We start from the raw sequence: 24,127 nt of genomic DNA on the forward strand, positions 1-24,127 counted from the left end.
CGGCTGCTCGTTTTTGCGTTAAATTGCGAAAGGTAAAAATTAAGATGATGGTCTAAAGGTGTTCCCCTGTAACAAAAGACGGTCGCGTTGTAAAGGATGTCTCGGTTTAGACAATGTGTCGAAACGGGGGAAATAATTTACTTACATTACTGTCGGTACATTAATTTTATGCAAAAGGGGAGTATTAATGAAATTCATACAAACCTCTATGGATGGAGCAACGATATGTCCACCAGCAGGGTGGTGATGAGTCGGCGTTGGCCGTGGAATGACGTCATGGAGGTCCTCGTAAATGCCGCCTGCAGCAGTGGGACCATCACAGTTGTTTTGGGGAGAAGTTTTACAAGGTAGGAAATTTTGTACTTTTCTTTTATGTCTGCAACAATAGCTGTCATTAGTTTGACTGACACTATCTGGAAACCGCATTACCCCTCATTATCAACAGCACTGAACATGATGTTATCGTCATGACAAAACAGTATTTTAACTAGCTTTGAGTGGTTTAAAATGATCCTTAATACGACGCGAATGCGTTTTCATTTCATGTGCAATTTAACACAGACAGACCGACTACTAAGACTTAAATTTATTAACCAATAGAATTTGGTTGTCTAAATAAAAATTTGGTCGGTAGTGCTTTGAAAAATTTTAGGAACGCATAATATGTTACACTCAACTAAGCAACTAATAAATAATAATAATAATAATAATAATAATAAAATAAATAAAAATAGCAGAAAATGGAAAAACAAAGACACTTAATCACAAATTTGACGTTAAACTTGACAACACAGTTACAATGTTTTATAACCTACAACGTACAGTCAATGGACAAATAAAACTGGGACAAAAATGACAATCACATAAATTCAAAATTTACAGATTTCCATAGTTTAATTACGGCTTTATCACAAATAGGTTAAGCTTGGTATGACATATTTTACAGACACTGACAAATATCGAGCGATCAAATTAATTTGTAATCGAGTCATCCATGGATTTGAATCCGTATGTCTCTTACGATTGATATGTCTAGATCTAACTTGTGTTTCAAGCTGTGTTTATTGGAGCGTGGAGTTTAAGTAACGACATACGACTTTGGATTCATGGATAACTCGATTACAGATTAATTTGATAACTGTTTATATTGACAATTCAATAGTCTGATTTATAATGTATTCAAACTTTAAAAAAACTTTGCTAGGCCATTACAATCTGACAGATTTCATCCTGTATATCTGAAGAAAAGTTTGGTTAGGAATTTTGAAAACTTTGAAGTCACAATGTTGGCATACTTATGTTACGTTTTTTTAGGAATCGATTGAAACTGTATTAAAAGAGTGTGTGCGAATTGTCGAAGTTACCTATACTGTATACAGTTTAGAATTTAATCGAATACAAATGCATTGTTCTCATATTGAAGATGTCCATCAATCGCATCGCTACTTAGATCGGGCCTATCTCATTTAAAATGTGTATAGAACTTCAACACACTACGTTTTGTCTCGAAAGACACAACTTTTGGCATTATGCACTTGTAGTAAACCCTTTAAATTACATATTACTTTGTGTTGTCTAATTTAAAATAAATTAGAAAAACGTCAAAATGGCATTTATTGATAACTTTATTTACTTTTTGTTTTAAAATCATCTTGCAACATAGCATTTCAAATTTAGTTAAAAAAGGTTTACAATCAACACGAAATGAAATATTACTACTACTTTCCTCAGTACTGCCAATTTAACAAAATTAAAGCATGGCAACCTATTGTTTTTTTTTAAAGATGGAATAGATTATACATACCTAGTTTTATTTGTCCATCGACCGTACGTGAAATTGTGAGTGTTTTTAGCTAAATTTTTATGTAGGTATGTACAGTGGCGAGCACGGAATTTCGCACACATTGGACATTTCACTGACATAATTTTATTAAAATGAGATACTGGATACTGGCGGCAGTTTCGTGACAGTTTAGGTGAAACATCAGTCATGATCACATATATCACGATTGATTATAATGACCATGAAGCTTAGACTAGATAGTTTTTTTTAATGACATACAAATTGGTGTGCGAAATTCCGTGCTCCCCACTGTACTGTCGCGAGCAAAAAAACTGGTCGTCAAAATCATGCTTTGCCCAATCGAAAATGCTCCACTGTAAAATGGTCGTAAATATCCTAACCTATCATCATGTTGTATGACATTAATTGTCATTTTTTAATAACAATTCAAATTTGTTTTGACACTTTGTGGACATGGGCATAATCAGGCAGGGAAATTTTTTCCATTTGTGACAATCTAACCAAATTTTGAAATGACAGTGACGATCAGAATTTTTTGCTCGCGACAGTACTGTAAAAAATTACATCAAACAAGATGGACAAATTGTGTAGGGTAAACCCAGTCACCATTTTCTCCTGTTCAATTTAAAACATAAGATTCTCTTAGGGATATTTTGTTTTCGAGTAAAAACCACTTTTTAAATAAAATTCACGTGAAAACTTCAAACAAATGTCACAATTGGCAAGTGCAATTTATTAATGTACGCCTCACGTTTTCGGAAATTTCGTTCTTCACAACTGCCACTTATTTATTCTTTTCTTGTTCATACTGTAGGCGGTTGATAGAGAAACTCACTGGGACTCTTTGAAACCTCATATTTTTATAACATTTTGTCACAATAAACCCATCATTTAAATTTTAAAAAGTGAAAATTATATTGTTTAACCTTAGTAAATAACGTAAAAAGTTACGAAGAATGATGTTATCGTCTACTCTGGCACGAATGTCAATTTAAAATTATCATGAAACGTCAGAATCGTTGCCCGCCATGTTCTAATTGATCAACTGTCGACACCGTGGAAATTTGACAACATCGCGTTCATAGAATAGACTCCGGAAAGCCTTTTCTTCTCTTCTCATTTTATATTCACTTTTGTATATTGTCTCCCACATCACTACTTTTGTTTTGCCAAACTTCCATTACTTCGAAATTGTTTGTCTTATTTATTGCTTCAAAAACTTTTAACTTTTCAAGATTTGACGTTGTCAACAGCCTTTAGTGACAGTCATGCAATGTTGCCACATCTATTTCATGTAAGTAAATGTCAACTCTAGTGAAATTATTTATAATTCTCCATAACCTGAATATGTATTCAAAAGTCCAAACATACCCAACGCAACGAAATAAAAATATGTATGTAGATATTTTATAGGTTCACGTTGTAGTATTTTTTTGTTGCACAAAAATATCGATCTATGTACTTACATATTTTCATTAGTAGGGTGCTAGACGCATTACCTTAATCAAATTTGGTCGGTACAAAAATGTGCAAGACACTAATTGACGACACAATAAATGGAAGCGGAATAATTTTCAGTTCGGAATATAATGAGATTTTATATTATGCCAAGGGTTAATGTACAAAATTAAGAATAATAACCTCTCTCCGTTCCCCAGACTTAATCTGTTTAATTTTCTTAGTTTTATATTCCGGAGGAAGAACAATAAATCCGGTATTCCAGTGACAGGATTATAACGAACTGTCAGGCGGAATCATGATATTTGCGTCGAGTGTTTTTATATTTTTGTAGCAGTTCCCTCTGTAATTACAAGAAGGGGTAACTTTTAATAGAATGCTAATTCCGAAACTAAATATAAATTGTGACAACGTACGCGGCCGTGTTTTGACATCTGAATTTATAATTTCGGTACGAAGGGATCCGGTAATCCTCTCAAGATGTTTAAATGAAATAGATCTAATAAAGTAAGTAAACCGCACCAGAGCAAACAAACCGAAATACGACGAATATTCCAATAAAACAAATCGACCTGACTGACAAAACGAAATTCTGTAATTAACTCGACGAGTAACTCTGGACAACAAAAGATTTTGTTGCAGAGATAATTTAATTCTTCCTTTGCCGAGTCACTTCTAAAACAACCTGAAAACGTGCAAGATACTTAAGTTCTTAATTAGAAATTACCATAGCAACTGGTCGAGCGAGTAATTACACGTGTAAGGGGAACAACTAAGACTTAAGTTAGACATCAACGACAACAATTAGCACAAGAACTCTCCAAGACGTGTCGAGGTCCAGGGAATAGTCTTTATTACTCTGCAAATTTCTTTCCCAACTCCCGAATCGAGGTTGGCCACTCTTTCTTTTTATTAGCCGACTGCTCCATAAATCAAGCTTGTTTTTAGGTTATTTCCGAATAGATTATGAGGTTACAGTTAAAATATTATTGTGAAGTTTACACTAATTCCAGTCCGCGGTGGAAGTCTTTCCATAAATTCTTAATGTTTTGTCGTTCTCATTTTTTCTATTCTGGGTTAAACGGTTTGGATATTATCTATTTCAAAATAACTACAAGTCCATAAATACGTTTTCGTTTTATGATGAATGGCGTGGATGCCAACAAATTCATCAGGCCCCCACCAAAACCCCAAAAGTAATTTATTACGCATTTAGTTGATAGTCAAAAATTGTCATGCGGTGTACGTCAGGCGTGGTGCATATGTGAAGTTTTCCATAATTAATGGCGCAGAGACGCTTCGGAGGCAGAGACAATAAAGTGTTCGAGTTTGCTTTTTGTTTGTTTTCTATTTTCGAATATAAAACGTGGTTTAACTTTGCTGGAAAGGCGTGTTCCATTTCGCAAAAATAACGACGTGCCGGCTAACAATGTGACCAACCTTGTGGAAATTATCTCGAATGGCAGTAGCGATTTCCTCTTCAAAATTATATTGAATTTTCGTTATTGTTTACAGTACACTGACCACTGGTGTCGCTCCGCTTAGATGCGCTTTTATTGGAATTGATGTTATTATTTGGTAAATTAAAAACCTTCGAACCTCTTTTCTGTTTGATGTCGCCTACAAGTTTTTAATATCGTCTCTCGCTCCTAGGATTCTTTCATAAAATCCATTTGGACCGAGTGGCACTATTTTAAAAGTGGAGGAATGTGATAAAGTATCGCCCAAGATCAGGTCGAAACTGAACGTGGTGTCGTTAAGGTGGTCTTTGACGGCTTTGGACCCAGAGATTACAGTCTGAAGTGGTGTACTTAAGATAAACCGAGGGTTTATGTTTGGTTTTTGTCAAATTGCTAAGTAGGGCTGCCGTTTAAGTGGTGCCTAATTTTACAAGAAATTTGTGACTGTGTATTATATTATGATTGTTCGAAACCGCCACATAAAACACTTTTTATTAGGAACGTTTTTACGACGAACTGTTTGGAGAGCCCTCTTGCAGATTGCATGAAATTTTTAGAAAGACCTCCTCGTCGAACAGGGCCGGGCCACCTCTCGATAAAGTAACGGCGAAAGGGCGCCATTAGCCTTACCTCATCTAATGACTTCCTGGAGGCCGTAATGGATACGCCACTATAATGAGTCGTGTCGCTGCTGATTAATTATTACACATCTCACCGTGTGATCGCACTTTGCTACCTGGGCATAGATAAAAGACACTTTTCTAAGTCCATTCAGCCACCCTGAATGAAACTTGAGTGCTGCAACTGTGATACGCTTGAAAGCAACACCACCACCACAAAAACTCGGGCGCTAATAATTGGAAGGGTTCAAACTCTCATTCAATTTGATATTCAAGCGCCCGCAAAATGGATAATTGATGGACGATTTTTTACGCGTCCTGCAAGAGGAGCACCTCTTTTTATTGCTAGTGGCAGAAATCCACCGAGCATCAATGCAGAAAAAATGTTGGCGTGTGGTAAAACGATATGAAGGAAGTAGTGTTTCATGTCTGATGTCAAAAAGTGAAGGTAAGCGGATGTTTGTTGTGTGTTTACCCTTGCCTGTGTTCGCCTGCTGAAGTGTGAAATATTAGTTTACTTAAGACTTTTTACCGGGGTTCGATGGTAAATTGGCAACGCCTGAATGCCGCGAGACATGTTCAAAACACGAAATTATTAGTCTTGTGAAATACACTGCTTCATTATTAATGCTGAAACTAAAATAACTTCGGAAGTTTGGCCAATTAACGAGCATGTGTTCGGTCCAATTATTTTTTTCTGTTACGGATGTAATCATGGTTTCTTGATGATTGTTTCAGTTTGTAAACGTGGTGAATCTTTAATCGGTGCTTTCGGACCACCATCCCGAGTAATGACGAAGATGTTATGCAGTCAGGTTGATAATAAACCTGCCACGTTGGAGAATTATCTTGGAATAATTGAATGAGACTTCCTGTCAACTAAATCAAAATAATGTCAATCGGTAAAAGAAACTAATCAGGAATGATGGAACGTATTTGTGGAAAAAAATTTCATCAATTGATGTCTTCATTTATCTTTCCTGCTTTTACTTTAATCAGTTTTTTCAAGATCCTCAAATAAGTGACTACTTTTACTGACGTACGTTCTGACATAGGATTGTTGTGAAAAAAGTGCACTTTCCGTTTGCGTGCCTCTGATTCAATTGTTCTATTCTGCACAAACAAGCTTATTGAAAGCTTTTAGAATGCATTGCTTTTGATGTGATGGAGTACTAAACGTAGAATAATTTCTTAAATACTGACTTTGAACTGTTTACCAAGAGAACCATTTTGTTGTGCATAGGTATTTCATAAAGAGTCTCATCAAAGTGGGCTTTAGATTTACGTATAACGCAGGTCGTAATGTCAGTACTAAGTATTTTTAGAAAATGTATACGATAATATGAAGAGACGAATTGTTTTGTGCTTGTGGCATGAAGGACATCACTTTCTACAATAACTTTAATTACATATTAACATTTTACTTCAGGTTTGTAAGTACTACATTTACAATACACCTTTATCTTTTTTTAAAATAATGTTTTTAACCTCAAAATTACAACACAAATACGAATCAAGTTACGATGTTCTTTTACGACTGTAAAATTGATATGAACATTTTTTAACATACATACACTTCTGTTCATGGAAAAAGCATACAAGTCTTGAGAGAATTTTGTAATTTTTAAATTTACTTGATATTTGTTTCCATGTTTACCCATATCTATTTATGCAAAAGGAAGTAAAAGTACATCATTGTCCCAATTAATCATTTTTCATGATCATGTAAAAAAATGTTAATATTGGTGTCACTTGAAAGCTTTACGAAATGCAAATGAAAGTATGTACTTAAATATTTTTTCTTGGTGAGCTGTCGAGAATTTATTCTTTCATACACAGTGTCGAGTTGCAACGTTTTTTGTGCAAAATCAATTACTGAACAACAAGAAAATTATTCCAGCTGTACGGAGAATTTAAAAAATATAGCTAAACACACGTCAACCGGAAGTACAGTCGGGAGCAATAAACATTGGTCGTCAATGTCATATTAACATTTCGTGCTGTTATCCTAAATAAAAAAAAAACTTGCATGTCTAATTGTCAACAAAATATCAAATAAAAAAAATTATATCTTGAATTGTCAAGATTTTTTTTAAACTGTTTAAACTCATGTCTCCACTAAAGCATATTTTATTGTATTAAATGACATTGAAGGCTAAAATCTATTGCTCGCAAGTGTACATTATGCAAAACAAGAAAAAAATGTTTGGTTGTTCTACTAAATTTGACCAAAGTAAGTTACATAATAGTGAAAAAAATCTTTCCACCGCACACATTCCGATCATTTTGTAACTTTCTCGTTCTACGAAATTGGAAAAAAATTCAAACACCAGTTTTCAATATTTGATGGCTCTGTGTTTATCAATTTAACGCTATACATATAGGTATTTTTAGAAAGTTCAGTTAAGTACAGGGTTATTATAAATATTTGTTAAATTGTAGGGTGCTGTGGAACTTGCCAGTTACAATAGATAGCGTAGTGATACTAGTGATTACTTGGTTGCCTAAAAACAAGGGGTTTCGAAATAACGTAAATTAAAATATGAAAGTTTTACAAGTTTCGTTTATTTCATCGATTAAAGGCTTATTGAAAAGTGACAAAGGTTTACACATAGTACAAAAACGAATGAACTACCAATGTTCTCAAAGAAAAAAATCAAAGCTTTTTTGTCCTATTTTCAAAAATATTCTGCAACATTGAGGAATGGTAAAAAGAGTCTAATGAATAATTAAGATCAAATCGCCCCACAATAAATTTCGTCTGTTGATACGATAAAATGCGGGTAAATTCAAGAGACAGTACAAAAACAAATGTATCGTTTTCAAAGAAAAAATGTTCACTCCTATGTTTCTTTTATTTTGTTTGTAAAATGTCTAACCAATAATATGGCGGCGATAGCCTATAACTTCTTCTTGTAGTTTTAAAATAAACTGTCATTTAAGCACTCGGTTTTTAAAATATTCAAATATTGCAAAATGCTTGTGGGTTGTGCTCTAGTCATTCTCAACAGCTTTCTCAGGTTCTGGAAGCCTTCCAATCTGAACAAATCTGTGGCTACCAAAGACATTTCTTGGTTTTTTATAAACTTTGGATATACGAATATTGTTAGGTATTTATTCTCGGCGAACATTGAATAAGTCCACTCATTATTACAATAAATGTAGGGAATAAACCATTTTGATTATTGCTAAAATAAGAAAATATTTACTACTCAAAACAATCACTAATGTTCTGCACGACATAAAAGTGAAAAACCTCTTTGGTCTCGCTAACTCAGAAAATTACAATTACACAACAGTAAAGTGACAAGTGTGAGCTGTCAAATGTCAAATTTGCAAATTCAGAGAGGCGGCAAATCTTTACGTGTACCGTAAATCACAGCCAACTAGGATGTAACAAACATTTATAACAACCCTCTACTTATGTACATAAAATAAATTCCATTATGTTGTTTTAGCGAATTATGTATGTCTTTTTGGAAGATGCGGTTGGCAAACTTTTGAACGCGAAGTAAAGAAATTGAAGAGTTTTGCTTGTCATATTTCGGTGTACGCCATTCCGACACACTACATGAACCACATGTCCCTCAAGAAATTCGTTTCGCGACGTTTTATTTTCGCCCGAACGAAATCAGACAGACGCGAGGGTGAGGTGGATGTAACAAGAGATATGTCAAGAGTTGGAGCAGCCCCGAACGCTTCTAATCAATAAACCAAGTGAATTTCAACAAAATGCAAGAGAAAAATTGCAAGAATTCCACGTATTTCGTGTCCAAATAGCAGACATTCTGCAGTGGTAGGACCAGTCAGAGATTTCGGAAAGAACCGCAGGAAATCCAGTGGTAAATCGTCGCGGATTAAAATCCCATAAACTCGCCTCCCAAACAGCTGTTTTTCACATATCTCGAGACAAGATGCGCGCCATAAATATCAAGCAGAGCGTGCGGTGTCGATTTCTGGGAGATTAGAATATTGGCGTGTGGGAAAAATGGTTGGCTGTAATAAGCCGGTGACGGTTGAGAGGTAGACCGCCCCTCTAATTATGCAGTTCTAATCGTGTCCCTCTGAATAATCTACGAAGCACTGACCAATAATAAGTCAAACATTAATTCCCCACCAGCCTCGTCGGCGGTTTTATGCGTTATCCACGCTCGCCAGCCCACAAACGTCCACTTCCGGTCTACAAGAGATCGAGAGCTCCCGAAAGCCACCACTTCCGCTTATACATTTTTATATCGGAAGATCGCCCCATTAAAATACAGAGGACACATTTGAATTTCAAAGTGATACTAGGCTGGAAAGTTTGAAAACGTGGCCGAATTAGAAAGTTCCATTGAAGACGTGCTTCGGGCTTGTTTTTAACGACAAAATTGCGAAGTGATGTCAAGAAACTAGAAAATTGATTTCGCAAATACGTTTTGGCTTAGACAGGAATTAGCCGGAATGGAAATCTCTTCTAAATGCTAATTTCCCAAGTTTTATGATAGATAAATATTTAAATTCGCCAAGTTGGAGGAAATTATTGCGACTGAGATATCTCTTTAATTGAGTCTAAAATAAGTAGATTTTCGGCTAGGCCGGGTTAATTTTAATCCATTTGCAACATTCATTGTTCTCTAGGAGCATTCTTCGGGATTAAAAATCCGGGCCAGATTTATTTTGGACGCGTTGCGTGCTTCCCACGAGTATTTCTCAGTTTCTCTTGCATTGTTTTGAACGTTTCAGCTTTGTCTGTGCCCTCTTTGCTGCACGGTTCGCTTATCTAACTGCAATTGGGGTTAGTGACGGAGTCGACGGGATTTATGTGGCGAGTGGCGAAGAGTTTTCGCGAAAATACCGTTTTTCTAATAAATTACACCGCCGCTGAGATATTGCGTTTTCATCGACGGACAACTAACTAGTCCAACTAAAAAGTACTACTCACTTCCACACGAGGATGATGGCGATGAAAACGAAGAGACCAAGTACGGAACACAGCACTATCACAGCCGAGGTCTGAAGAGATGGACTACTGCGGTAGCTTGCGTCGATCAGCTGAAAAAATAAACATCATTACCATGTGCATTCCATGTACGATATTGGATCGTTTTCCGTTCTACATATTTACAATTTTGACTCGGCCTGAAAGCTCTTTTGATCACCACATCCGAACGACAATTACCATGAAACGGAGTCGAAACAGTTTATTTATGGCGAAGAACGTTGAACAGACTTATAACGATAAAATACAAAATGTTATAACAATCTATTTGACTGAAATGTAGGTAGTAGGACAACAAAGAATCGAAATTGATTGGTACGAGTAGTTAAGAAGTTGCTTCGTCATGATATTTTTATTAATTTATTTCAGTCATCTGGTGACTTAAAGTGTTTCACACTCTACAATATTTCTCCAATATTTAGACAGTATTTTAAACAAACAACTCATCATGTGATTATGAAAATGTCACAACCTATGCAATTTTCATCTGTTTTCTTTAGAAAAATGTTACTAATAATGAAACAAGTTCTCTAAATCGTAACGTTTACTCTGAATGTGGATTAGACATCTACTTGAAAACAATAACCACTAATTTATTGCTGATTAATCGTTCACACTAAGTGAACATTAACTTTACACCGCAGAAAATCAAACTGAAATTAGTACTCTCACACTGACGCTTGTTAATAACAGTTTTGGCTCGCCAATAATTCGTTATCGTTTGCTCCAAATAACTAATTGACTGACGTGCATCGTCTCCTTTTTTGATCTGTTTTGAGACATTCCAAGTAGGCCTCAGCACTTTGCAGTGAACAATGAGTCATCGCGGTATCGTTACAATACTTACAGGGTTATTCACGAGAGACTTCCGATGAAAATTTCATTGTATGCAACCCAAAATACAAGAAACCCCTAGAACTTGATATTTTGTTTAATTCGAAACAAGTTAGCAATCCACGGCCTCCTAGATTCATAAGAGACTCGTCTCTTATCCGGCCTGCCGCATTCGTAGTTCTAGGCATTATTTTTGTTTTATAGGGTGCGCCACAGTACGGGGCTTATGTGTTGTACTGGTTGCCTGCCTTGCAGGAATTTATTGTTTTATAGACGTGTTTTCAACATTTTTCAACAGTTTTCACTCACACATACATCTGACACCTTTTCAAAATCTCAAATCAAAAAGATTTTTTATGAATGGTAAATTTAATTTCAACAATTTTCTTTTTTATAATTTTTTTTTTATTTGTCTGTGAGTGCAAGTTACAAAAATTTACAATGACAGGAAGTTCTAATTTTTAAATAAGTGTCTCACTCACATTTTACCATGAACAGGACAATGAGTTAGTGGATTTCCCGAAAGATTGAGGCCAAGATATTCTTCAAAACAAAATTTATATTTTCCTTTGGAATGCTTGGTAGAATTTCTACTATTATTGAATTTATTGTAAATTGTATAGTTTGCGAACGAGAAATTGGAATTTTAGCTTCTTCACTTGCAATGGGTAGATTGTAAAGATTATAATAATGAAGATTTACGATAGTGTAAGTTTATCTACCTGCTAGTTACTAAAAAGGGATGCCAAATATCGGCAAAATGCAGATTGTTTGTCCCTCCTGGAATGAACTGCTCATAGCCGTAAATCTTCATTATTATGTATAATGTTTAACCTTCCCAAAACCCATTGCAAGTGAAGAAGCTAAAATTCCAATTTCTCATTCCCAAACTATACTAGACCCACAAATTGATCATTGGGGTAACTTAGCCTTCCTCTATCTTAGTAATAAATTAATTCCAGTAAAGGGATTTTCTTTTTCGAATTTGAATCTTGTAAATATGACAAGCAATAATCACATCCATGGACTGCCTCCGTTATTTTCATAATTAAGTAGCCACATAAAAAAGCTGTTGCCGCCGTCTCAATTTGAAAATTGGTTCTTGGCAAATAAGTAAAGGAAGACAATTTTTCTAGTTTTTCCAGAGAACTATCTTGCAAGGTGACTGAAATAAATACATTGATCCTAAAATTTGGGAATCTTGGTAACATTTTACTACTTGCATATTCTGCGGCACTCATGAACATGATATTACCAGTATGATCTCTCAGTCGTATCTTCTATGCTGCATTTAAAGTGATATCATTGGGTAGATTATGATAAGAAATGTTAACTTTATGTCGTGAACTAATACAACATTTTTTCTTTGTTTGTGGCATTTTTTAAAGTTTCGACTGCACTTAGTTTTTCAAATTGACAATTTATTATACAAAATGTCATTATTCATACGTATTTTTAGTTGCATATACTAATATATGGGTCACATTAAAGTCGCTAGATGGACATACTATACGGGGAATTTTCAAAAACAGACATTTATCGAATGCGACAGGCCGGATAAGAGACGAGTCTCTTATAAATCAAGGAGGCCGTGTAGCAATCCAAGTAGCTTGGCGAATAAAATTAATCATGACACTTTCTCTTTATTGAGGTTATGAGCAAAAGTTAATATAATGTGAAAACTGACATGACAGGCAATAAGGGCCAGCAATCGTTGATTTAAGTATTACTTTTTAGAAATTTAGGAAGCTAGAAACCATTGGAAAATGTAGCTTCGGTTGCATATAACGAAATTTTCATCGGAGTCTCTCGTGACTAACCCTGTAAGTATATTTAAAAAGGTTTCGAAAATATTGTTGCAAAAGGCTACCTTTTTATATTAAACAATTCTAAAGATTGCCAAAAATATCTGGGTAATCAAATCAGAAAAAAAAGTTTCGAACAATCAGAGGAAATAACCTTTTATATCAATTTCGTTGAACGATAGTTGAACGAATTTTGTTTTCAGTCGATATAATAACTCAAATAATAACTTATCTAGCTCATGAGACAAAACAAAAGATGATTGGTTTCGTATAAATTAGGTGATAAAATATTCATTTATGGTTAAATTCTGCTCTCTGGATATAAAAAAAAGAAAATTCTATCACTTCCGACTAATAATTATTTATTACCTATATAAGACGATAAAATTGTATTTTATCTTCGAGTTCGAGAGGGTTTTTTAGTTTTTTTTTTAAATTACGTTCGAGAAGAACAGGTTTTAAAATCTCGTTAGTATGAGCATTGTTAGGGTAGTAAAAAAACATAACTTTATCTATCCTTGCTGTTAAAGTAGCACTTTATCTACCCTTGCGGTTAAAATGCTACTTGACCTTTTGATTTGAATAGACAAAACTTTAACATCTGCTGTAGAAAAAATGGATTTGTCGCTAAAAGTTTTAAAGACAACCAGATTTACTGTTCATTTCTTTAAAAACATGTATCGTGTACTTAAGAAAATTTGTACTCGAGATAGACTTGGAAATGTCATTGATTGCAGGTGCAGAAATTCCCAGGACAGTTCAGAGTCTAAATAGACACCTAATACCGTCCCTGGTTCATCTGATATGTCAAGTTCTCGTAGACTAAACACAATAGTTTGGGTCTGATCCTGATTTGGAACCAAGTTATTAACGTAAAACCATGCGAAAATTTTATCTTGCGCATCTTCCTCTTCAAGACTTAATTGTGACATACTGTTATTTGAGATAAAAATCATTGAATCACCGTTAGATAGCGTAAAATTTATATTTTGTAAATAACAATGATCTTATCGCCGATCTTTGGGGACCCCGTAGGTTACAAGATGATATGCTGAATACAAATTGTTCTCTATTCGTTAAATAGGATTTCACGAATTTAATGCTCTCATCAAAACTGTGATGAAGTTACATAATATTACGAATGAACCAATCAACTATGTACTTTCAACAAATCATAATAAGTTCTTAGAGTGTCATATTTTTTCTCAGACTATTTTACAGCTACAGTGGTAGAAACATTTCTAAAACCATAGTGATGTTCTGAGAAAAGTAGCAACTCACTATAAATGCTTGTGATGGTTTTGTAAGATTGACAACATATTTTTTTCACTACTAGTAATAAAGTCTAGGGTTATCACTTGTCATAGAACACTGTGAAGTTTCGTTTTTCTACGTTGGCCCAGTGACAGGTATTTTTCATTATTAACTAATGGTGAATAATGGTAACAACCGTCACCTAGCAACGAAAGATTGTCGTTTATTTCATAGGTAACATAGGACGCTTTTCATAGCAACCGTTAGTAACTGACAACTCGGACCGTCGCTTCGGACAAAATAATTTTATTAATAATTATTATCAGAAAGGGTTTTAACGTATCTAGTAGTGAAATAAATTGTATATACACCACGGCAGAGAAGTCCCTTATAGCCTTTGCGCCTTACATCCCTCGGCGCGCCTCGGGATCTAATCTTGGCGCTCTGGCCATCATGAACTTCTCTACCTTGGTGTATAATATACTATTATGGGTTATGTTGCCCCGATTTTCAAATTCAAATATGTATGTCAAATATAATACATTCATATTTGTAATTAAAATTAGTGTACAATTAACGCGAGTAACATAAAAAAATCATCTAAATTATGCATTTGCAGACACGAGAAAACGAGTAACGCGTATAATCGGCGATCATAAATAAATGTAATTTGTATCTGTCGGTGTACGTCGAACGAGGGTTATCTCTTGATAAGGTTGGTAATTAGAATCAAATCGAGCTGTAACAGATAGTCTGTCCGTGATTTGTGGATTATTTGATAACGGAATGAAACGTAATTAATTTCGCAATGATTTAGGAGTAGAAACTGTGTTGTTGCGTACTAATGAGATTGGTGTAGCGCAGATGCATCGTTCTGACAGGATTAAACGGGGAAAGTTTGGTTATTAGCCGAGGTGCCTATTAGATTAAGGAAAGCAATATTGAGCCAAGAATTCAGTCGTAGACCCGTCCACAATTCACTCGATAAGGCAATTGTAATAAATCAAAAAGAAAAACAATTAACGACGATGATCTCGAATTACGGTAAGTAAGTTTGAACCGACGACGGCAACAATCTAGAAGACGAGATTGTATCTGCAACGAACTCTACTAAATCATAAAGTTTCTTTTTGAAATATATGGATCACATTAGATCGGAGAACTGGCAATAGGTCAAGGAGGCAGCTTTCGTGAGTTTAGAAGAAGTTTCGATCTGAAAGATGGAAGGAAGCTCGCAGCTTTGATGAGCAGGAATTGTGAAAAGCTGCACCAAACACGGTAAATTAAAAGCTGCCATGAGGATAAATGCAAAAGCTTGATCCCTACAGGACGCATTTTTTATAAAGGATATGGCTTTCGGTTACTTATTGGCGCGCACAAAAGGGATCACGGCAAGCTTTTAGCAGATATTACGTAAATCAGCGAGCTTTAATTAAAAATATCCCACACGAACTGAAAAACTGCTTTTCACCCAGACACTTAGCCGCTATCTTCAAAGGATTAAAATTTCATTCGATTCTGGTTCCTCTGCTCCACCATCACTTATTCAATTCGGCACTTTATCGATTGCATGTTAGAAAGCGATAAAAGTGCGACGGAATTATTGGAGGCCGCAATTGGTCGTTAGACGGGACGGCGTTGACTTTTTAATTAGACGCTGTACAATAAAAATGGCGAATCTTGATGGCAGGAGAAGTCGTGTGTGACCCAGAATGGCCGGTTCCGGCAGTCGAGAGCAACAAAGAGTTCGTAACCCGATCAAGACTCACCAGCTCATCTTCGAAGACCTACTCGACCATGCACAAATCCTACCAAACTTGGCTGAAAGGGAAACTTTTCAAGTGCTCAACGAATCGCCAACTTATCGGCGAGCCTTGATTGAAATTGAATCAGCGCGCTGACTAACACAATAAATTTATCGTTTTTATTAAATGACACCTTTATGTGGAAAGTTTCGCCGAGAAAATAAAAAAAGTTGGAAAGCAACTGCAACTAATTATCGCCAGACATGCTCCGCTAAGTCGCTGCAGTACAGACACTACACAGCATCTGAGAGTGACAGAATTATTTTATTATACCTAGAATATTTTTAAAACTCTCAAGAAATGCTGCACACTTGCGAACAATTATTTTAGGTTGTCCGCTGCTATGGCTGAGGAAGGATGCAGACTTTTCAAAAAACCATTTTTATGAATGTAATAGAAGTCGCCATTTCAGAATAAGGTTGCCATTTTCATGATAATATATGAGTAATATTTTTTCCACCACCTGATTCATTCTGATTCATACGTTATGGCTCTTATAAACGTATTACTGTGCAGCAATAAGTTATTTTTATTGCAATATTCACAAAATGGTGCTAATAAAAACCAAACAAGTAAATAATATCCGAGCGACGGTTCTTGGGATAGTTATTTAGTAACAAACATTTAAGATGTGTAAATGAAACTTGTAGCAGGTGAGCAGTAATATAGACAAAGGAAGTTTTTGAGGCATAAATAATTTTGATTTTTTTTGTCAAGCCTTAAATGTTTTGAAGGTGCCCAACATTATGTATAAATTCTACGGGTTTTGTTCCGATAAAATTTTAAATGTGAATTGTCTTTTATTGATTACGGTATTTTGAAAATAATTTTGATATAGTATAATAAAGAGGGTGCAAAAAAAGTCTTATTTAAGTGGTTAGGTGTCAGTGTCAACAGTTATCAAACTATAAATGTCAATTGTCAAACGTTATTTATTTATCGAAATAATAAATACTGTGAATAACTTCTCTCATGTAAAAAACAGATTATTTTACAATTGACCCATCAAGTTTGTCGCTGGATGGTTTTACCTTAAACATATGATTTCATTTAGATTCTGACCAAAGTCAGGTTAAGTATTTGAAGGAAATGTCAAAGGACAAAAAGACAACTTGCGTTTGTGAAAAAGACGGAAAACCACGGTGTATTTGACCACAAATTTTTGAACGCTCGTTATGTAGATTTATATGTATTTATATTAGAAATGGATTAATTAATTGGAGCTAAAGCCAAAACAAAATGAAAATCGAAATCAAAAGTAAAAATTTTACCTTATGCTTGATCTTCACAAAACTGTTAGGCGTGATATGTTCAATGTTCGTTGAATTTGTTTCTGGTATGTTGTGAAGCCGTTTCTATTAAAATACCAACCTCTATAAATCCAAATTATGTTTGATATTTTAGTAATAGTTATGAGAATGCACTGCATTCTACGAGTAAACATGAGAATGTCAAAAATTATTTGCATTTCCCAGCTTATTGGTGAAGGTGTTTTGTATCTCTTCGTAACTATAATTCAGTTTAGTTAAATTTTATGTGAAGCATTCCAGTAAGTGAAAAGTAAATATGTAATAATTACTCTTTGTTGAAAAAATTTTTGTGGAAAATTTCTGCAAAGTAAGAAAGTAACTGTATGCCAACTGCACCTATAGAATTAAATAAACTAGGAAACAAGTACATACTTGTTGTTTTCTACATGCACTATTATAATTTGGTTGTCACCGTTAGTAAGTACAAATTTTTAAAATAGAACTTGCATAGTGAAAATGCACTGAGAAGAAAAAAAAGTATCTATTTTGCTTTTTTAAATGAAGATTCTTTTCAAAGAAATTTTTACAACTCGTGCAATGAATTGAAATTGAAGGAATTTCACTGAACAAAATATAACCGTTGTTTGAAGAAAGACAGAAGATGATAACAACATCTGGCATGATTACTTAGGTGTCAGCAAAACTTGTGAAATTCAAGAAAATTAAAGAATTTAAAAAGGTACAAAAAATCCTTGCTCGCGATCGCAACTGTACACATTTGTTTTATGGTACAGAGTCATTATAAATGATTGTACCATCGTAGTTGGCATTGAAAAGCCACACAAATTTTGGATGTGCCGCCAGCCTCGCCACGTTAGACAAACTAGTAGACAGATTTCCACTACCGCCAGTAGCGCTACCTGTGGGCGATACTAATCGGACTCATGTTATGAGGCTTGCGGCACATTCAACTACGTCACCAACACCTACCGCGATGGGACAATCATTTATAATGACCTTGTACAAAGAATGAACACATGAAATACTTCTTAGAAGTGTTTGAAGAAATGGATTTTAAAAAATTAACAATTTTGGCATAATGAAAGATTTATAAAACAAATCCAGTGGGAGAAATGTCTAGTTTGAACGCGACGTTGTCAAACTTGCACGTTGTTGACAGTTAACTGTGTACAGAATATGGCCGGCAACGATTCCTACAGTTTATAACAATTTTAAATCGATATTCAAACCAAAGCGAACATCATTGTCGGTTAATTTTTACATGTTTTTACAACATATACCTAGGACATGATGTTAACTATGTACATATTTTATCTGAAATATTTGTCGTGGCTAAGTTTTGTAAAAATTCGGGGTTTCAGTGAGCTTCTCTACTAACCGCCTACTATAAATTTAAACTTTATTGATTTATTACTTGTAAACCAGACTTGACTCGTATTTGATTAAATTGTATTTTGATTGCATTGTATCGGGTATCGGGTGTTCACTAAAATTTCCCGTTAAAGTGGGCGTTGAAGAGTCGATTGTGAACGCACCACTCGTCAATCTGTCATCCACTTGTAGATTAAAAACAAAAACAATGCAAAAAGTGAGGTTAAAATTAAACAGCTAATCAGAGTGGTAATCCGTGGTACGTTCACAATATGTCGAACACAAATAACTTCATTAAAAATAAGCATTATTAGGTGACGACATACAGCATTCAAAATTGCACGAATACCTACCTAATCTGGTTAGCAAAATTGAATTTAATAAAATAACAATAAGTTTTGAATTCAAACTTCACAAACAAAATCTGCAAAAAGTCAACAGTTCACGCTAGTTTTCGTAATAGAAATGTCGATTTAAAAGCAATAATAATCACATTTGCGCAAAGCTAATTGTATTTCACCGTTTTGTTAGCAGCAAAACAATTTACTACATGAAACCAATAAATATTATGTTTCTGTTTGTAATATGCTCCAGCATACAGTTATTGAAACATAAAACATTTATCGATTTGTAGATGTACAGGTAGCGACTCCGCGTTCATTTTAAACTGATTACAATAATTGGCTGCATTGTTTTACAGTAAATTGTGCGTACCCCACATCAGCTTTCATAACAATAGAAGCTAATTAAATAATTCCACCGGAATCGCTTTAATTTTTCTCGAAGCGTTATGGCGCCACCTGAACGCACGTTACAAATTGAAGCGGCATGTGTTGCGCTTTAACACTCCTTCCCCGGGGTCTTAAAAATTAAACAACCAGAGAAATGCGTTAATTTTCTTTAACGGTGGCTTTTTTAGGGTTAATGCACGACTCGTCGCAGCGCAACATTTCTCAGACGCCGAAACCTCCTAGTTAACGATCTCCAAAGGAGTAGAAGACAACTGCTTCGTCGTTAGTTCTAATCTTAATCCTGAAGCGAAATTATGAGGTCTGAGTCGAGGGAACCTGGTCCTGTGGCTTTGAGTCTTGCGGCCCTGTTGCTCGCCCTCGAATGTTTCCGGAGAAAAAAATACATTTTCTGCTTTCTTGTCGAGTACATTTTACGGCGCTTCTTTTAGTGGTCGTATATTGAAATAAACAATGACTTTAAACGTTTTATCTGAAATGCCACAGTTAAAATTCTGTGATGTTCCGTCGTTTTTATTGGCTGGCTACTACGGAAAGTTAAGCGCAGCCCAAAAACAATTTTATTGGCAATAAAATGACGAGAAGTTGTTTTCTAAATTCTGGTTATTTTGTTTGGTGCAATTCCTTCGATGTTCTTGTAAAACCGCATCATGTTTTTCGTCCTACTGATTCCACTCGTGCAGTCTGTGTATGTTTACCTCTTCGGAGTAAATGTAAATAAATAAGCGCGGGCATGTGGTTTGGACTCCCTGTTTCAGTTCTTTGCGCCCTATAATTCTTTGATGCATGAAATAATGTTATTTATAGTATTTTCGTGGTGTATGTAAATAAACGAAATCCAAGGTATTCGGTGTGTCGCGTTTCGCGGTACAAAACCTTATAGAATATAGATAAAAAAGGCGAGCAATGTGTAGAATGGAAAAAGAATCTCTTAAATTCTAGCCGCGGCAATAACAAACAGAGGAGATCAAACATTAGAGGAAAGAATCTCACCGAAAGAACCCTTCCTGAAAACAAATAAAAACCGAAAAAGGCACAATGACTGCACATCACAAAGACGCCGAAATACTTTCTCGGCTCTTAAATATTTGTTCAAAGCGACACTTTTTGCAGGTGTCCGCAGACGGTTCTCCCTCAAACTAATTGATAACTAATCCGAGTTATTAAATTGCCGAAACGTACGCAACTCCAGATGATGATGAGTCGTTCCGACTCGTAAAATTTATATCATAGTTGCAATTAAAACGGTTCAACCCTTGGGTTCGCCGAATGCGGCTTAATAAATTTTGTATACCACAGTTACGTTTTACTTCAAAATAATAATTCCGTAATAAAGTTTTGATTTACGGCTGCAATTAAATTACTCCGTTTTACTTAGCGCGATTCGGTCCAATCGTAAAAGTGCAACACTGAACATGACAACTGCAATTTTCTAGATAACGTTCGACATTTTTCATCTGCACCGAGCACGTTATACTGCGAAAAAAGTGTCATTTGAAAACGAAGTTTTCTGTAGAGTGATTGGAGGCAACTAAATATTAAAAGTGTTATTGTTCAAGGCTGACTATTGATGTTACTCAGTAATATAAATAAATATAACCTCGAAGATGAGAAAAGGATGGAAAGGTAGCTGTACATAAAATAAAATACATAGCAGGAACAGTGAGTAAAAATAAAATTGGTGTTTTTCACTCAGCTACTGAAGAAGGAGAAGTAATGGGTTTGGGTGTACCTAACGTATGTTTCTTTGTATATTAGTGCACCTCTGTGTCTTTAAATACTAAACCGATTTGGACGAGACTGTACTGGTGGAAAGGTAATTTATCTGAGAGTGACATAGGAAATATAACACTACCTTATCACTTATCACTATCAGTAGTAAAGACAAAATCCAAATGGAGGGAGAAAGAGCGAGATAGTTGTAAATACATTTTCTTGCGTGAATATAATACATAGTACATAGTACAATACAATGTGATCAACAAAAAAAAATATGGGGAGCTTATGGAAAACAAAACTTCTGAAAACGTACGGCGTAGCTCCAATCATCCCCGATAAAGAGAGGTTTCTTTTGCCGAAACCTTTTCTTGAGGGAAGAAGAATCGTAGAGCTGTCTTTACTTGGCGATTAATTGTGGTGTGTCAAATTTGTTACAATTACTTACTTATTGATTTATTTTTTTCAATTAATTGTTGGCTTTATACAAAATAATCAATGCTTCGAAGTTGTACACTTGGGTTAACTCAATGTTATTTCAAATCCGGAAATTGTTCCTTGTTACAACTAAAGTTGTTATTAAAAATAATTAATATTTAATAATAAAAAATTATGTTTTATGATAAACAATCTCCTTAGTCAAGAATATATACCGTGTGAGCAACAATTATTGATTGAGTTGGCAATAAATTCTGGTGACTTTTATGTCATGTTCCAACGAGAAAACCATTGTATTAATAAAATACATATTACAAACCAAGACGTTTAAATTTTAAATGCATGCCAGATGTCAATAATGTCAATAAAACAAAACTGAAATAAAGACAATTCAGTCTTGAAAATTTCATGTAAAATTTGTTATTGCCAACTGAAACAGTTATTGTTGCTCACCCTGTATTTCTAAACAAATTTTTAATGAACATTCGATGTCGGTTATTCAGGAAAACAAAACAAAAATTAATATACATATCTTAAGCTTGTTTGACACGATGCTAAATTTCGTAGTAAATTTGTTAGAAAATGAGAGAGACCCTCGACAGGACCAATGAACGATCAGGATCATAGTCTGTCTTTGTCAGATCCTGATCGTTCATTGGTCCTCTCTCATTTACTAGTAAATTTTCTCAAAAATTTAGTATCCTGTCAAACAAGCTTTGGTGTAAATAACAAAAAAAAAAATCATTATTTAATATTTCTTGACATTGCCCTAATATGAATTATTGACATATCTCCGTGATTAGTAGTAGTAATCTGCCATAACCCTTGAGAAAACCGTGTTTTTCCACATATAATTAGCGATTACATACATGGAAAATCCTCGACCAACTTTTTTTGTAAAAATTCCAGGATATCGATACTTTATGATTGAAAAATTTAAGAAAAATTAGCCATTTTGAAACTTGTTTTTTATCAATTTATATACGATCATCGATCAATTTCTCATAAGAACGCGTGTAAAATATCCAGAAACATTAAAAGGTCATAACTTGAAAATTTCTCGACCAATTTTTTTTAAATTTGGCACAGTAGGTACTTTAGCATGGGTGAAGGACTATTGTACCAATTTTCAGCAATTTTCAGCATTTTTCAATGTTACTCCTGTTCATCCTTAACTAGTGGACTGATAGTAATGCATTCGACTTTACGAATGAAGGAATAACTATAACCAGTAATTTCCCTAAATAGAGCTACACTGTAAGCAAGTGCCTTTTGTAAAGAGCATTTTGCATGATAGACAATATTGGAAGATGTCGTTTAAATTTGCAAGGTTCACCATGATAATTCTTATCATTCTCTATCATGAAAGTTTTTTTTTTTGTGTTAATTGATAAGTTAAGCTTAGTGGTTTAACAATTCAACAATGTCGAATAAAGATGTGACATCTGATAGGTAAAATCGAAAAAACTTTCTGCCAACACTGACATGCGACATAGATCCAAAGCCAATTTCGAATCATTTGTGTCCATTTTTCGAAAGAAGTATCACTTTGGATTTGGTCGAGTTAAAGATTCTAGATACATAATTTAACCGTTACAATACATAATTACATATTTGCAAGTTCATTTGATTACAATGTGCTGACGCTAACACTGATAATAAATCAAACGAGCAGGTTTTGGTAATTAGTAAATTATTGTAACGAATCCAGAGTTTAAAAAATAATAAAAGAGGATGCCAGAGTGTCAGACGGTTCAAAACTATGTTTCTTCTCTCATTTCAACGTGCTATAAATTACCACAAGGTCCATTTACCAGAGTTTATAATCCACGGTCGATTACTCATATATGTATTTAAATTATTTTTATTTCTGTTGGGTTAGTTAGTGACGCTATTTAGCGTACAGTTTGTTAAAGTTAAATATTTACGTTTAAAAATACACTTCCTTCAGCTACTAGTGAGACATTTTCACAACAATCGTGCTCAGCAGTAGATACCGCCGCCAGTCAACAGAAAAAAATGTGTTCCATTTGTTTGAGGGAGATAATTACACAAATGACCTGATAATCTTCGGAAAAATACGCATTACAGTCGAAAATAGAAGTGCGGTATCAGTGTTATTTTAAATTCTTCAACCAGATGGAATTTTAATTGAAATTCCTTATACTTTTTCAATGTCTCCCCTCTCGCTATTTTTATGAAAAATACCGACCCGAATGAAAAAACACTTTGCTTAATAAATGTTATAATTACGGTTGTCATCATTTTCCCACTGCGATAGTCACATTCTGGCTTAAATTATCCGTGAAATACATTTCGTCCGTCAGTAGTCCCTAGACCAGATCAAAGATTAGTAATAATTGTTTGAAAATTTAGAGGAAGTGTCGCTCAAAATTAAACGAACTTCCGGTCGCGACAAAACATTGTTTCAACATGTCGCCAAGACATCATTGTGCAAACTGGTGCATTCCCTGCACTTTTACCTGTCTCAGGTGCAAACACTCACTAATCTGTATTCCAGGTTTTGTGGGTTGTTTGTGACGTTCACGCATTGAAAGTAT

The 24,127-nt window shown here is 34.7% G+C and overlaps 1 protein-coding gene across 6 annotated transcripts in view; it reads right to left on the reverse strand.

Annotated features, from left to right (window-relative positions):
* pxb overlaps positions 1-24,127 on the reverse strand; it is a 173,087-nt gene that overhangs the window by 3,598 nt on the left and 145,362 nt on the right. For all 6 annotated transcript variants that reach the window (XM_069037454.1, XM_069037452.1, XM_069037455.1 and 3 more), the window contains 2 exons: positions 10,267-10,376; positions 205-376 (listed from right to left, as the gene is read on the reverse strand). In XM_069037454.1, coding sequence (XP_068893555.1) covers positions 205-376; positions 10,267-10,376 — 282 coding nt within the window. The remainder of the gene's footprint in view (positions 1-204; positions 377-10,266; positions 10,377-24,127) is intronic.

Source organism: Tenebrio molitor, chromosome 2 (assembly GCF_963966145.1).
Source record: "Tenebrio molitor chromosome 2, icTenMoli1.1, whole genome shotgun sequence".
Taxonomy (NCBI): domain Eukaryota; kingdom Metazoa; phylum Arthropoda; class Insecta; order Coleoptera; family Tenebrionidae; genus Tenebrio; species Tenebrio molitor.